General features: G+C 45.1%; 1 protein-coding gene across 9 annotated transcripts in view; it reads right to left on the bottom strand.

Moving 5' to 3' along the window:
* Window positions 1-13,643, bottom strand: part of CUX1 (cut like homeobox 1) — a 467,724-nt gene that overhangs the window by 116,693 nt on the left and 337,388 nt on the right. For 5 of the 9 annotated variants that reach the window (XM_027861836.1, XM_027861841.1, XM_027861843.1 and 2 more), the window contains exons 10-11: window positions 12,107-12,211; window positions 6,472-6,660 (exon numbers count right to left, since the gene is read on the bottom strand). In XM_027861836.1, the coding sequence (XP_027717637.1) occupies window positions 6,472-6,660; window positions 12,107-12,211 (294 nt within the window). The remainder of the gene's footprint in view (window positions 1-6,471; window positions 6,661-12,106; window positions 12,212-13,643) is intronic. The other 4 variants (XM_027861837.1, XM_027861840.1, XM_027861842.1 and 1 more) reach the window with 1 other exon arrangement.

Genomic DNA, 13,643 nt, shown 5'->3' with positions numbered 1-13,643 from the left:
AAGCAGGATTTTGTTTGAGAGGCAAGGATGAGACGAAGGGGATGGCATGTTAGATAGAGGACACAGAGGAGGCAAAGATCCTGAGGTAGGAAAGCAAAGGAACTCTTTGTCCCATTATTTGGTTGTGTTTCCAGAGACGGTGGTCACAGATGACCACTGAGTGGCTTGATTCGATCAGGGGAGAACAAAGGGCGAGTCAGTATGCAGAAGCAACACGTGGCCCGAGGAGAGCCCAGATGGTCAGCCCCAGCCTTGACACGGAATTGATGACTATCTTCTCTCAGGAGAGGCGAGTGGCCAGTGTCTACTCCTGACGAAGACTGCTACACACCTTTTAAAAATGGGTTTCATCTCCAACAAGTCCCTAAGAACTTTGCTAAACTCTAGCAGACAGGAATCTATCACTTTAGTTTGGAGGAAGAAAATGTGGGCAATGGATTTTTGTTGACACTAAGTCATGAAAAAGGGCCAGGGGCTGGACACGGAGTTTTATAGGTTTAGGCAACTCCCCCTCCCCAGGCCCGGGGCACCGATGGGATCAGAGACTCGGTCAGACCCCAACCTCAAATCACAGGTCAGCTCTGCCCACGGCATCACGCTGCCCTCTCTCGGACTCACAGGAGCATAGAGGCTAGCCAATCTCACACCATCATTTTACGGTTGAGGAAACTGAGGCTCAAGGGAATAAAAGGACACACCCAGGCAGCATTCAAACTCAGGTCTTCCTGATTCCCAAACTAGTGCTAACCTGCTGCCTCATAAAACATGGAGTTTCGGGGCAGCTAGGTGGCGTAGTGGATGCAGCACAGGCCCTAAAGTCAGGAGAACCTGAGTTCAAATCCGGCCTCAGACCGAACACTTGACACTTATTAGCTGTGAGACCCTGGGCAAGTCACTTAACCCCAACTGCCAAAAAAAAAAAAAAAGGAGTTTCATAGCCTGACTCTGGTGAAATTGTGCAAACAGAAAGGAAGCAATAGAAAAGCCAACTATGGGATCCCAATCACCAGAAAGAGGAGAAGCACATGTCAAGAATGGGAGATCGACAGGCCAAGAAGGCCCCCTGGTGATGGACCTTGGCCCTTTGAACAACGGTGCAAACAGGAAGGCATGACCCTAGCTGAGGAGGTGCCGCTCCCCCGTGGCTCTTTCTGGCCTGCCTCGGTGATGAGAGGGCTATACGCCAAACTGGAAGGAAAAATAATTAGAGAAGGGGGAAGGGGAGGAGCGGGCAGGAAATGAAGAGAAAACAAGTGAAAGCTAATAATGGTGCATCGCACCTGCTTAAGGTAACTCCCCGGGCAGACACCAGCTAACGAACAGCTCTGTTCCCGAAAGGGTGCCGTGAATCACTTCTTTGGAAATCACACTTCCTAAAGCAGGAGTGTTTTAAATAATGACTGAGGCCCCAGCTTGGCCCACAAGAGCCTCCTTGACCTAGAAGGAGCCCAGAGTTTATGGGACTGATGGAATCATTTCAATTTTACCAAATTGTTCATAAGTCACATGTTATCAGGCTGGGACTTGTCTGTTGATGAAAATGCAGGCCGAGGGGCCAAGTGAGTTCTGGGCTGAGCCTTTTCTTCCCAGATGGGCTTCCAATGGACACTGTGGGAAGAGTGAACTTGCTTAAAGCCTGTAGAATGGAAATCAGGACCACCGGACCCTAGGTCTGTAGCCGAAAGGAGGTTTAGACATCATCTAGACCAATCCCTTCATTTCCAGGGAAGGAGACTGAGGCTCAGGAAGGGAAGTGACTTGTCCAAGGTCACGCAGGTACTAAGTCCTCTTGGCTTCTTTCTACTACACAACTTCTCAGGAATAAGTGTATTATAATAAAACGAGGGACACCTTTGTCCAGTTGTTTGCATGTCATCTCCCCCATTGGACTGTAAGCTCCTTGAGGGCAGGAAGTGGCTTCTACCATTTTTTGTATCTTCAGAGCTTGGCACTGTGCCTGGAATGTAGTAGGTGCTTAATAAATGCTTGTTGGCTGGAGGACGTAATATTGTGTACTGAAAATAGACCCTCTCCTTGGACGTTCAGCCCATTTCATTGGATACAAATACAGAGCTGGCCTCAGAACAGAATGTTCCTGTGCTCAGCTCCTTCTCAGACGAGGTATCACTCATCTCCAAGCCTGTTTCAAAGTATAAGTGATGCAGAAGAGGCACCAATATTCAGTGTGGGGTGAGACCATTCACAGTGTCTGATAATGCAGAATGGAAGGAAAGGAAAAGGAGAGCACTTACCACAAGGACACTGCCCTTTCAAGACTGACACAGGATGAGATTTCAAGCTGGAGGCCAGGGGGAGCCCCCATCTCATTCTGCAGACAGGGAAACTGAGGCTCAGAGAAGGTGAGCAACTTGTCCAGGGTCCTACAATTAGTGAGTGGAATTTGAACGCAGGTCCTCCTGACTCCCATCTCTTACACCATACTACCTTCCTCATACCAACAGAAGCAGACGTGCCCAGGCTCAATCTTTAACTCTTCCTACGTGCCAGGTAGTCATAAGGGAATGACAATGCCCAATGAGGTCCATCAAAGCACTCTGAGAACCTTAAAATGCTAAAGAAAGGCGAGCTATTATTATTAATTATGATAAATATCAAAGTAAATGAAATTAAAATCGGTTTACTAAAATAAATAAAATGATGAAATAATAAATAGTAAAGAAATGAGCCAAAAACCAAAGCAATGAGCCTAAAAGCAATAAATCTGTAAAATACGAGGGTCCTACACATCAGAGCTGATCTGGGTGCTCAGTTTCCCCAACTGGTGACTGTGACAAAAGAGACGAGATACAACGAAAATGCTGTGTGAGACAATCAGGACAACCCCACGTTTCATAGCAGTTCACACCAAAAGACGCTGGTGTTCCCCAGGATGGAAGAACACATCCAAAAGAAATAAATGAGAAGGAAAGAACAAAGACCGATGATTCCGTCTGCCCACCCTCCCGAAGCCCTAGTCCCCTCTCTCCCACCTCCTTCCTGGCCTCCCTCCTTTCCTCCCGCTGGCTGCTCAATACTGCCTGCAGGTAAAACAGGAAAGGCCTCCAGCCTCTGGCTCCGACTGGCCTCTCCACACTGGATCACTCTGCCTCGAGCCTTTCCCCATCCCCCTTAATTCTCGTGCCTTCCCTCACAATTATCTCCTGTTTTCCCTTTTTATGGCTTGTTTGCACATGTCTGTTTGTTGTCTCCCTCTTAGATGGTAAGCTCCTCGAGGGCAGAGACCACCTTTCTGCCTCTTTTTGTATCCCCAGTGCTTGGCACACAGCAGGTGCTGAATGTTTATCGACTGATTCCATGTGTTCTCGTTTCCAGCCAAGCTGGCTCTTCTAATCAGGCTCACCATCTGCTGCCTCTGGGCCTCGGCTTGGCCTGTCCCTCGTGCCTGGAGCCCCCTCTTCCTCTTAGGATCCTTGGCTCCTTTCAGGGCTTAGCTCATGTGCCCCCTGCCTTTCCTCATCCCCAGTGACCTCATACTATATTTATTTTGGTGCAGCTGTAGCCCTTTCATTGGAGTAGAAGCTCCTTGAGGACAAGGGCTTCATTTTTGTTTTTAAATTCCCAGTTGTCCCGCACAGAGCTTGGTAGATGTTTTTGACTCCTTATGAAGCTTGGTGGTGGATTGTTTGAAGGTGGTCTCCAACATCAGACCCCTTGATCTATCCCTAATGAACAAAGCAACCCAATGCCAATCAGAGAGGTCTCATTCATAAAAAATCACATCCTCTCTTAGCCTAGATTGGAGTTAAGAATACAAATTGTACACACTGGGGGAAAAAAACCTTCAAAAGGTAGCTTATTCAATTAACCCCACTCCTCTGGGGTAAGAGAGTTGGGTGCATTCATTTGGTGAAGACTAATACGCTTTGTGCTTGGGTTTGCTGGCAGGGCAATCTCCACTCCTGGCGACAAGGGGTTAAGATAATTAAAATGAGAGAAGTCTTGTTACTAGAGGACATGTTTTGATTATTAGATCAGATGAAGATAAGGGAGCAATAATTTTGGAAGGAATAGTGTGGGATTGTTTCATTAACCACACAGTATTAAAGAATTCCCCCAAGATACAGTTAAAGAACATTAATTTGTGAAACCGCGTTTCACTTTTTTGTGAAGGCAAACATTAAAATCCTAACTGATTGGGGAACAATTGCTCTATAATAAAAATGTAAGGGCTCAAGTGCCTCTGTCCACCGGGCATCCCCGGGGCATTCCACATAACAGTATGGGAGCTGGGCCCTGTCATGGAAACAAAGGCAGGAAAGGCAAATTACATAATCACAGAGTAATTGCAAGGGTCAAAAATGGCCACAACATGAGAAAATTAGATAGAATCTGGAAATCAAAAATGATGAAGGGTGAGCATCAAGGGCGTTCCCTGGGCGAGTGGATGGCAGTGAGGGAATGAGAAGCTCGAGCTCTGGCCAGGGAGTGGGGGTCTGCTGGCTCACTAAGCTGGGGGGGTCTCCACGGTCCTTCTGGTGTCCCGAGCTCATTCTCCCTCGTGCCTTGGCCCCCACTGCATCCTCCCTCCTCCCGCCCACCCCCAGCGCCAGAACTCCTCCACATCCTTCCAACTGGCCTTCCCCCTCTCGCCTTCCTGAGGGCTGCCAAAAGAATCTTCCTGAAACACAAGTCTGACCAAGGGAATCCCAGGTCAAGAAACTTCTGGGGCCTCGGGAAAAAACACAAACGCCTCAGCTTGGCATCTAAGCCCTTTGCCATTCAGCTTCCTTCGCACACTCCATGTGCCGAGCCAACCCATCTAGCTGCTACACCTTGAGCAGGACCTCCACCTCCTTCCATGCCTTTGCCCAGGCTGTTACTCATGCCTGGAGCACCCTCCCTCCTCACTGCTGAATGTGGGAAGCGCTTCCTGATCCCCTAAGTGGCCAGTGCCCTGTCCCTCCTCAAATTACTGTGTTTAAACTTCTCTCTTTCTGTTTCACCTCCGTAACAGAACGGAAGCGCTTTGAGGTCGGGGTCTATTTGTCATTTTGTAAACAATGTGTCATAAAGAAACACGTGTTTGACCGTATTTCATGAAACTCATCATCAAGCTGTAAAGTGACAAAAAAAATTCACCCAAGACAAACCCAGCCCATTCTTGGGGATAACTGGCAAGGATTCCACGAGAACAGCAGCATCACCAATGGGGTCTGGGGAGTACCAGGGTTTCACAGGACCTGACTGGCCCATTGGCCTGTGACTATGGTCATAATATGACAGTATGTGATATTATACATTGCGTTATCGCAATATTACACAAAGTGCCAGTGGGCCATTCAGGACGGGACCTCTCATCTCCCAATGCCACAAGGCCCCTACTGCCTCCCTGCCCCCCCGGCACCTCTCACTCCTCTTTGTAAACTTCCCCAGCCATGCCCTATAAGCCGAGGAAGAATGTTATGTGCCCTCTTTGGTTCTATATGGTAAAACAACATAACAGGGTATCGGTGAAAAGAGATTTATACCCGTGCCAGACCATGTTTTTCAGGCAGAGAGGCAGATCACAAACATATGGAATAGCCTACCAAGAAGGAAGAACCCTACAAGTGAACAGGTTCACCCCCTGCTTTAGGACTGGCTAGTTTGCAGAAGGTCCAGGCCAGCCATGCTCCCTTCTCAATGAAATGTCCTCTTACCAAAAATAAATGGCCTCACAAAAGGAACTCACCTCCCTCCCAACACACACACACACACACACACACACACACACACACACACACACACGCACACACACACACACACACACACACACACACACACACACACACACACACACACCCCCACCCACCCCCCTTCCCCCCACGTTTTCACAAGCCTGTATGAGAACTCCCATCAATTTTGCTGACAAGAACCTTCCGGGGAGGGGTAACTAAGATACTTCTGAATGACAGATGCCCTCGCTCCTTCTGAGAGTGGCACCCTTTGTAGTTTTCAATCTGTTCATCTTCTCAGAGGCAGGCTGAGGCTGATGCTCCAACAGAGAAAAACGAAGCCCAATCCACATATGAGACTTCAACACTGGAGCGAAATTTAACTAGTGTCTTTCCAGATACGGGGAATTAAGACGGAGCCTTTGGACAGTCTCCTAGCAAAGTCAGTTTGGGCTCTTAACAAACATGGTTTGGGGTTTTCTTTGTTTTTTTTCCCCTGATCTACAGTGAAGCTACAACCAGGACCCCAACAGTACTTTTTAAGATCATCCATCAAGTTGATGGGAAAGCCAGAAAGTCTTCCAATAACTAATTCTACCAATTTACCACGAAACTCTCCTGAATGGGTATAAGCTATGCGGCCTTGACCTACACTGTCCAGAAGGGGCCCCACTAATTTGCCACCAGTCCAGCCTGACGTATACCTCAGAATCATGGCGGCTCATCTGGCTGAAGCCATTGTCCTGATTTCACTAAGGGATGAGTACACGCTGTTGGGTGCATGAGGGGCCCTTACTTTGAGTGTGCTGTTCTTGGCGCTCAGCTGCTGCTCGAGCTGGGATATCTGGCTGGCTGAGTTCTCTCGGAGCTTCGTCAGGCTGGCCTGGAGTCGCTGAACGTCTTCTACGAGCTGGGCGATCTCCCGCTCTTTGGCTGCCAGTTCAACTTCCAAGCTGGAACGGGTCAGTACCTCTATCGCCTGCTCCTAGGAAGAATAAAGCAGATGATGAAAGTGCAATGACTCCAGTCAAGGGATTGGGTGAACTAGGAAGGAGAATCAAGCTTTGGTTGCAGGGGAAAAACCGCTAAATAGAAGAGCCGCCATATTACCACAGAAGAGATCCTGCTGAGGGATCTAGAGATGGACAGAAACAGATTCAGCATTCTACTGACTAAATATTTCAGACTTGAAACAGAAGTGTGAGTTTTCAGCTATTATTCAAGAGAATGGCAGCTCCTTGTGAGCGGGGATCATTTCATTCTCTGTAGCCCCAGTGGGCTACTTAATGGATCCTTGAGGCCAGGGACAGTCTTTTTGCCTTTCTTTGTGTCCCCAGCACTTAGCACAGGGCCTGGCTTAGAGTAGGCACTTAACAGATCTACTGAATGATTGATCTAGTCCATTTTCCTCATTTTCTGAGTGAGAACAATGGCAAGGGGGAGGCCACTTGCCTGATATCATGTGGGAAGTCTAGGGTCCAGTGTTTCAGTAGACCTAGCTGCCTCTGTCACATGAAAATGCAATCCAAGGCCTTTTGAAAGAGGTCAAAATGACTCCTCCTGATCCATTTCTAAATGAACTATTTGTAAGCTAATGAAGCCTACACAGTTGCACATAATCACAGCCAAAATTTGCTAAAAGATCAGGGGTTCCTGCATAGGGGCAAACACAGGGTGCTTCTCTCATAAAGTGACATAGTAATTTTTTTTAAAAAGCCAGATAAATAGACATTTAAAAAAATGTACACCATCACCATTACCAAACCATCTGAAAAGTATTCGCAGAAAATATTCAAAGCATAGTTAACTGGTCAGGAGGCAGTAGTGCCTGTCACTAGAGTGTGGAAATGGCAGTGTGGAGGCTGGCTTACTCAGTCCCAAAAGTTCACCTCTGGGAGTTAAACCTTCTCTGCAGAAATAGCCAATAGGAAGAGAGAATACTGCCTTCACCATATCAGTTTCATTTTGGGATGGAAAAGAAGGGAGGCAGGCAGGAAATGTCATATGCTAATTAGGTTGCCACCATGTTTTTAGCTTGGTAGTGGGTGGTAGTTGACCAGTGAGACTATTTATGACATGTTTCCCTCGAGAAATTCAGGATTTTTCCTCTTGGATTTTCAAAAGTTGCATCTGAGGCTATTTCTGCTATATATACTTATTTATTTGTATAATACAGTACACCAGTTTCCTCCAAGGTTCTAGAGGATAAAAAATGGCCAAGGAATTTTTAATGAGATCTTTCTTTCTTGGTTGATTTTCTCTTTGGTGAGGAGCACTGCTGAAATACTGTTTATACATTTGCCCACAGTCAAAGTATTCAGCTGCTATCCAGAATTTTTTTTTTTTGGCAATTGGTGTCAAGTGACTTGCCCAGAGTCACACAGCTAGTAAGTGTCAAGTATTTGGTCTGAGGCCGGATTTGAACTCAGGTCCTTCTGACTTCAAGGCTGGTGCTCTATCCACTGTGCCACCTAGCTGCCCCATCCAGAAAACTGAATGTGGACCAAATAAAAATGATTCGTTGAGTGTCCACTATATACTTAGCACTGTTATAGGCATCACGAGAGCTGGAGAAATATAAGATGTTGTCACCGCCCTCAACAGAATAAAAGTCTCCTTATAGACACAAATCTAACTTAAGTGAAGTAATTATGCAACCATTAGGGAATGTATTAACAATTAAAGGATAAACTGTGTGATATTAACTAAGGGAAGCAGGATCTCAGAAAAGGCAGAGAAAAGTGTGGGCAGGAATAGTCAGAGAAAGGTTAATTTAAGAGTTGGGAGCCTAAACTAGGCTTTGGAAAATGGGGAATATTTAGAAGCCAACAATTCAGGCAGGGGGAACTGCAGAAGCAAAGGTACAAATGAGTGTGGAATGAATCAAGGACAGTGTGTTTGCTGGTCTGAGTGGAAGAGCGCAGAGAGGCTGGAGGAGAGTAGGGGCGGAATGGCAGGGAGGTGAATAAACCTACTTAAACAAAATGGTGAGAATGGCGAGGCAGGAGTGGATAAAAGCACAGATGGAGACTCTGATTATTACCAGTTCTTAGAGAAAGGCAACTGATGGAAAACAGCTGCTAGAGAGGCCAAGGGCTCAGAAATAACTGGAGAGGGCAAACCAATGCCTTGCGTGTGTTAGGTACTTAGTCAACGTCCACTGCCTCACAGAACTACAAAGAGCAGTGGAGGACACACGGCCAGCAGCAAGTTAGCGATGAAACAGAGGAGATGGGAACAGAGATGGGGACTGGGATGGATAGTAGCCAGCAGGGCCATGTCCCTGGGCCGTAAATGCCTTGGTTCCCAACATGTGAGAACAGGGCATGGAAACGCCACTTACAAAGATGAAAGTGGAAGGAGCGATTGGACCCAACTAACCACACAAATAATCGACTGGCTCTGGAGACAGTTAGCTTAAAAAGTCCCCAGAGATTAAAGAGTGGAGGATTCTTAAAGCATGGAAAGAACCATTAGTGACCCCCAAAGTGACTGACAGGATGTGCATACTTTCTCATCTCTAGGATATCTTTCAGAGAATGGCCTCTGTCTGCCTCTGGGGTGCGTTCTGGATGAAAACATGAGGAGGGCACGGGCAGGCTCCCCTACGTGTCAGCCTCTATACAGACGGCCGCATCTCCAGGCACGTCAGAGAACGCTCTATTGATATACTATCCTCTGCTCCTTCTCCTGTTCAAGAGGTGTGAGATGCTAAAGGGTTATTAAAAATAAAGGTTATTAAAAATCAAAGGAAAACCTAATTTTAAAATAAGACTGGGATAGAGTCAGATGAGTCAAGTAATTGAAAGTAAATGCTCAGGATTAAACTTTTATTTTTATCCTTGAGAGAAAGAAAACCATTGGAACCATCCAAGAACGTGAGCCTCAGTTCAACTCTTCCCTCTTTGTTTAACCTAACACCAGCTTCTGCTCCTCCACTTGACCCTTTGCTCTTCATCTCCTGATCATGAATCCCATTCAATCACCAATCTACCGAAAAGCATTTATTAAGCAAGTTCTTACTGTGTACCTTCCACTGAGTGGGATAGCATCAATGCTATCAATTACCAAGTGCTTTCTGTGGCTAAAACACTGTCGATGTGAAGAGAAAGACAATTCCAGCTCTCCCTCTCTCTCCTCCTTTGGAAACAGTCCCTGCCCTCAAGGTACTTTTTAACAGCAGGGAAGAGGAGAGGGGGCTCATCCCGCTCTGGTTTGTCCTTCCCCACCCAAGGCCTTGAACCCAGGAGGGGCTCGGTGAGCACTCTGCCCAGAGGATGAAAGGAATAATCATCACAGCACTGGACGTCACCCAGAATCTGTGATAGTTGGGCTTGTGTGGGTTTTGCCGGCAAGAGCGCAAGACCTGAGTTCTAGCCCCCTTACCTGTCATACATATGATTCTGGGCCTCAACTTCCCCATCCCTTTTAGTGCCATAGGGTCAAATTTCAGTTAAAATTATGCCCCAGGAGGATATCAAAGATACTTTTCTAGGTATGATGTAACCACAAAAACATCGTGTTCCACCAAGTATTCTATATCTTAACATTATAACATTTTGACATCTAGGATACAGGCTGACGTGATGGTGGAGTACAGAAACGATGCCTCTAAGAACTGCAGGAATTGTGGCTGACGCTTCAAGATGGGCAAACGACAACAGCCCTGTGAGGCAGGTGCAGGGGTTAGCCTCATTTTCCACATAGGCGAACAGAGGGATTAAAAGGGTCTTGCCCTAGTTGACCCAGCTAGCAGATGGCTGAGGCAGGATTCCAACTCATGCCTTCCTGACTCCAAGTCCAGCACTGCCCATTGGGCCACCTAGCTACCTGACTGTACTTAAGTCTCTTGACCTGTCTCACTCTCAGTTTCCTTTTCTGTAAAATGGGTATAAACTTATAGTGTTGCTGAGGGTATCAAACGAGATAGCATCAAGTCCTTTGTAAACCTTAAAGAATTATACACATTCCAGCTATTATTGTGTTCATTATTATTATTATTATTAATTTTATAGTTATAAAATTCTCTATAGTTAATTAACATTATTATTCATTTCTATTATTATTATTATCATTATTAAATAAAATATAAAGTCTTTTTTTCACAGGATCACTGACCTGGGGCTGGAAGAGACCTCAAAAGCCATTTGGTCTGACCCCCCTTATTTTATACATGAGGAAACTGAGGACTAGAGAGGGCATATAATTCACACTGGGTCACATAGCACCTGAGCTGGGATTGGAACCCAGCCCTTTATCCATTAGGCCAGTCCAACTTGTCCCATTCTAATTAATTAATTTTAGAACTGGAAAAGACTTTAAAGAACTTTTCACTCAATACATACATGTTACAGAGTAGGAAACCAAGGCATAGGAGGCTGAAGGTCTTGTCCAAGGACGCAAACCTGGGCCTTGAACTTGTGACTTTTCCACTGTATGGCTTCATTCAATCTTCACCTTTTGTCGGATTTTATTTGTTTTAGTGTGAAAGCCAATTTCCTTCTTTCTTTTCTTTCTTTCTTTTTTTGTGAGGGTGGGTGGTTTGGGAGAAAGCGAATTGGTCAAAATTAAGAGCCTTTAAAAGTGTGAAGGTCTACACAAACTCAAATATTTGGGAAACCAACCCTTCTCAAGTCAACTTGGTCAAGACCCAAATGCATCAGATTTCAAGGTAAGAGCTATTTTAGAAATTTTTAGAAATCCTGGACATATCAGGAAATTGACAAATTGGTTAAGCGGAAGGTCAAAGATTTAGATTCAGCTTCTGAAGAAGCTGTATATATCAGCCTCAGCTCAAACCACTACAGAAAATAAGCGAAGGTTGTTATTTATTATCTCTGATCTGCCTCGCAAACTAGAACTATTTCTCAGTGGGGACGGGCACATTCAATGTAAGAAAACAAACAAGGATGACCACATTTTGCTTGTTTGATTAAAAACATCCCACCCCAGCAGCTACAGAAGACGGCAGCCCTCTAACGACTATTACAAGGCCTCAGCACCACGGCCTCCATAGTATGGACTTGCTGAAACAAATATTGCTATCTCATTAATAGATGCCAGATCTAAAGGCTGATTTCTGCTTTTTTTTTTCTTTTACAGTTTCCATAACCAAGATATTATCTTACATTTCTACTACCTCTCTGGACTGTGCAGATAAATGTTTGTCTGCTCAACAAATTTCTTTCCTTTGGGTGTTACCTTCTAATTCGATAAGCAGCCCCCTGTAATGTAAACTGGTCAAAATCATGTTCCTTGGAAACATAATTTGGTTTTTAGTTTAAAGTATCAATTCCCAAATAAGAATCGGGAGGGGAAAGATGTCACCCCACCCCACACCTCCTCGGCCCAGTCACAAATATGAATTGTAGACATCGAATCACATGAGCGTCAGAAACCTGTAAGAGCCAGTAAATATTGCACTCTCTCACCACATCGGGCGCCTTCTGGATCTGTGTGGCGAGCTGGAGAGATTTGTGAGCTGAGGAGAGTTGTTCCCTTAAAGTCTCCGCCTCTCTCTGAGCCACCTCTGCCCTCTGAAGGAAATGAAAAGGGGTAGAAAGAGAAAGTACGTTCAGTTTAACAACTGACAATTATTACAGGAACATTCATCAATTCATGCCTGGCTGACTATAATTGATTTTCCTAAACACTCAACCTAATAAATGCTAGAAAAAAACATAGAATGTGATGGATTTTTATTTTAAACAGTACAAGGAAGAAATAATTGAGCGATTATGACAGTAATTTAACGCTAGGAGCAAGGAATCCCCTGCTGATACTAATGCTGCGGCCCACTGAATTTCCCAGACTGAATAAATACAAGTGGAAATGGAGTCTTTTGATTCAATTTCTTTCTCTTCTCATAGACCAAGAAGATTTTATTGCAGGCTTACTCTTGGGAGTAATTCTCACGGGTAAACAGTGAATTAAAGACACTCTGGCCATTCTCCCCCGAAAAACACGCACAATGTTGGTGTTGTTTGTCTTCTGAAAGTATTTCCATAAACGCGAAGGGCGTAAATGCGGCTTCTCCTGCGAGAGCCAGGGTTTGTTCGGCATGGTTAACCCTTAGCCTCATTCCCAACACTGAACAGCTAGAAACGGACAAGTCCTGGGCCAGTGTAAAAAATGAACTGGGGTGGGGAGAAGGAAGAGAAGAAACACAGACACTAGGGAGAAACGAGGGGGGAAGGAGGAGAGATGTTTCGAGAAAAGGCAGGAAGGAAGACCACAAGAGATTCTGTATTTCCCACGCAACCAAGAATTCATATTTGAGGTCCACAAAAGAAAAACGGACCCAAAGAGATCATAACAGCAAAGAGCTTCTGGATCACAAGATGGGACGATACTATCTGGCTACTCTAATTTCCTAGTCTAATATTTAGCAAACTCCCCTTTACTCATCCCCCAATTACTGAGTTTTTAGGCCTCTATTTTTCAATGGCTACTGAAAGAGTACTGAGCATAATCTGGAGCATAAAATTGTCCACAGCCTCACTGAGAATACTCCTTCCTAGACCAGGTTTATTTAGACTCGCTTTCAGCTACTAGAAAATATTCACAAGGAAGAAGCATGCTTAAACTAACTAGGATATTTATTATTTTTTCTTCATTTGTATAAAAACATTTAGCCAATAATTTTAAGTACCCAAGGAAAAACAGAACAAAAAAGTTAGTATGTCGTGATACTTTCTGTTGAATCCAATGTTGTCTAAGTAATGGGTTTTGCAGCCTTAAGCAATTTTGCTGATGGCTTCCATTCAGAGCAGCATTGTTTTGAGATTCTATTCACTTTGCATGCAAACAAACCACAGAGGATATTTCTAATAGATGTTACATCTGCATATACTGTATGCTGTCAGCTGCCCTTCCTTCTCGCATATTTTCCCTAGCCGATTTCACACATCTGTTGTAATCTTGTGAATAATATTAAACACAATTTCACAGTACGCCTTGCCATGGAGA

The sequence above is a fragment of the Vombatus ursinus genome, unplaced genomic scaffold (genome assembly GCF_900497805.2).
Source record: "Vombatus ursinus unplaced genomic scaffold, bare-nosed wombat genome assembly UNPS02014768.1, whole genome shotgun sequence".
Lineage (NCBI taxonomy): Eukaryota > Metazoa > Chordata > Mammalia > Diprotodontia > Vombatidae > Vombatus > Vombatus ursinus.
The sequence above is the reverse complement of the archived record's forward strand: the minus strand, read 5'-3'. Positions and strand labels throughout refer to the sequence as shown.